The sequence below is a fragment of the Pygoscelis adeliae genome, unplaced genomic scaffold (genome assembly GCF_000699105.1).
Source record: "Pygoscelis adeliae isolate BGI_AS28 unplaced genomic scaffold, ASM69910v1 Scaffold445, whole genome shotgun sequence".
Classification (NCBI taxonomy): domain Eukaryota; kingdom Metazoa; phylum Chordata; class Aves; order Sphenisciformes; family Spheniscidae; genus Pygoscelis; species Pygoscelis adeliae.
In genome coordinates this window covers 762,891-764,577 of record NW_008824894.1, presented here as the reverse complement: position 1 = coordinate 764,577, position 1,687 = coordinate 762,891, and the positions used below count along the sequence as shown (strand labels likewise).

General features: G+C 65.4%; 1 protein-coding gene across 1 annotated transcript in view; it reads right to left on the bottom strand.

The window, feature by feature from the left end:
- CYTH1 (cytohesin 1) overlaps positions 1-1,002 on the bottom strand; it is a 7,164-nt gene extending 6,162 nt beyond the window's left edge. The window contains exons 1-2 of the mRNA XM_009324540.1: positions 940-1,002; positions 71-137 (exon numbers count right to left, since the gene is read on the bottom strand). Of these exons, the coding sequence (XP_009322815.1) occupies positions 71-130 (60 nt within the window). The 5' untranslated portion in view covers positions 131-137; positions 940-1,002. The remainder of the gene's footprint in view (positions 1-70; positions 138-939) is intronic.
- Positions 1,003-1,687: the final 685 nt, after the last annotated feature.

Here is a 1,687-nt window from a genome sequence, read left to right as displayed (position 1 = left end):
GCAGAGCCCAGCACGGCCCCAGACGGGCTGGTGAACTGCCCTGCTCCCCGCCCGGCCCACCCCGCAGTACCTTCTTGGGATCCATGTTGAACTTCTTCCTGCCCATGGCCACCTGCTTGTTCCTCTGCATATTTTTCCTGCGAGGCACAAAGCAGCTCTGAGCACCCAGGAGGGACCTGGCTGCCTCCTGCCCGCCCCCTCACCCCTTGGGCAGAGCACTGCGGGGAGGGGTCAGCCTGGACCAAACGCGAGCCGAGCAACTTTGACCGGGCCAGGCCCCCTGTGTCGAACCTGCACGGGGCGAAGCTGGCACACTGCTCCGTGTCTCTGTCCCACTTCGCGGCCCAGCAGCATGGGGCTGCTCTCGGCCTGCCGGGCCCCAGAGCAAAAAGGAGCTGCCGTGCCCCGTCCACGGGGTCACCCCGTGCAGAAGGGGTGCTGGGTACAGCATCCCAGCAGGTCACCTCTGCATGGGGGGAGGCTAGGGCAAGTTGGGTATGGCGGTGCTCTGGGGAGAGCAGCCTTCGGGCCCCAGTGGGGCTGGCGTGAGGGTGACAGCCTTCATGCCCCAGTGGATGATTGGAAATGATGCTAGGAGTCAGCTCCCGTCAGCTGCCGGGACCCCCTAATCCCAGGCTGGCACCGCCAGCGCCAGCTCAGAATAACAAAGTCCAACAGTCGCTGTGGCCAGACAGAGGGGCTGAGGCTTGGAAAAACAGACCTTTGGAGCAGCCGTTCAGACTGGGATTCTGCTACCACTCCAAGGAATTCAGAGCGCCTGGGAAAGCCACCCGCACCAGCACTCACGGGATGGGGCTGCACTGCTCAGCTGCCCACGGCTCCCACACGGTGCGAGTGAGCCGGCGTTCAGGGCCGGCCTCGCCGCAGGGGAGGGGGCTCACCGGTGGCCCTGGACTGCTGTGACAGCAGAGGACTCACCTCTCCTCCGTGGACCCCAGGTTCTCGATCTCGTTCGTCACTTCTGCTATCTCATCTTTCAGCCGCTGAGGGGAGAGAGCACACTGAAACAGGAGGTGCCTCCCTCCCTCCCAAACCCTCCAGCACCCCAGCCCTGATGGTAGCCCGGGGCCATTCCCCCAGGAGGCCCCAGCAGCCCCTCCTTCCTTCCCTCCTTCCCACCCCGAGTGCTGCCCTGGGGCCAAACCAGCTCAGGGAGCACTTGCAGAGGGGGCTGGCTGCACCCCGTTGCTAATCCCCCTGCAGCATCGCCATGCTCCAAGCGTGCAGGAAGGAAGAGATTCGGAGGTTAACAAAATTACCCCCTAATCCCTTCAGATCATGCCCAGCATATGGCAGTAATTAGCCTCTGCTGCCTTAATCAGGGACATGACTGACGAGTGTCCCAGATGAGCACTGACCTCGCAGTCGCTTGCCAGGGCAGTGGCCTGGCCCAGAGACACGGTCCCTGCCCGTGCCAGGGAGGGGCTGGCACGGAGACGTGGGTGCCCTGGGCCGTGGGGAACAGCCCAGGCACACGGCCTGGAGCTCTGCGGGGCGCAAGGAAAAGCCACGGCTGCCTCGGCCCAGCAGGGCAGGCCAGCTGCCAGCCCAGGCCCATGTCCCCTGCTAGGACCCCCTCCCCAGCCCCAGGGCCCCGCAGAGGCAGTGCTATTGGGCAGCGGGGCAGCAGATCACAGGCTCCCCGCAGCAGCCGCGGGCGGGCGGG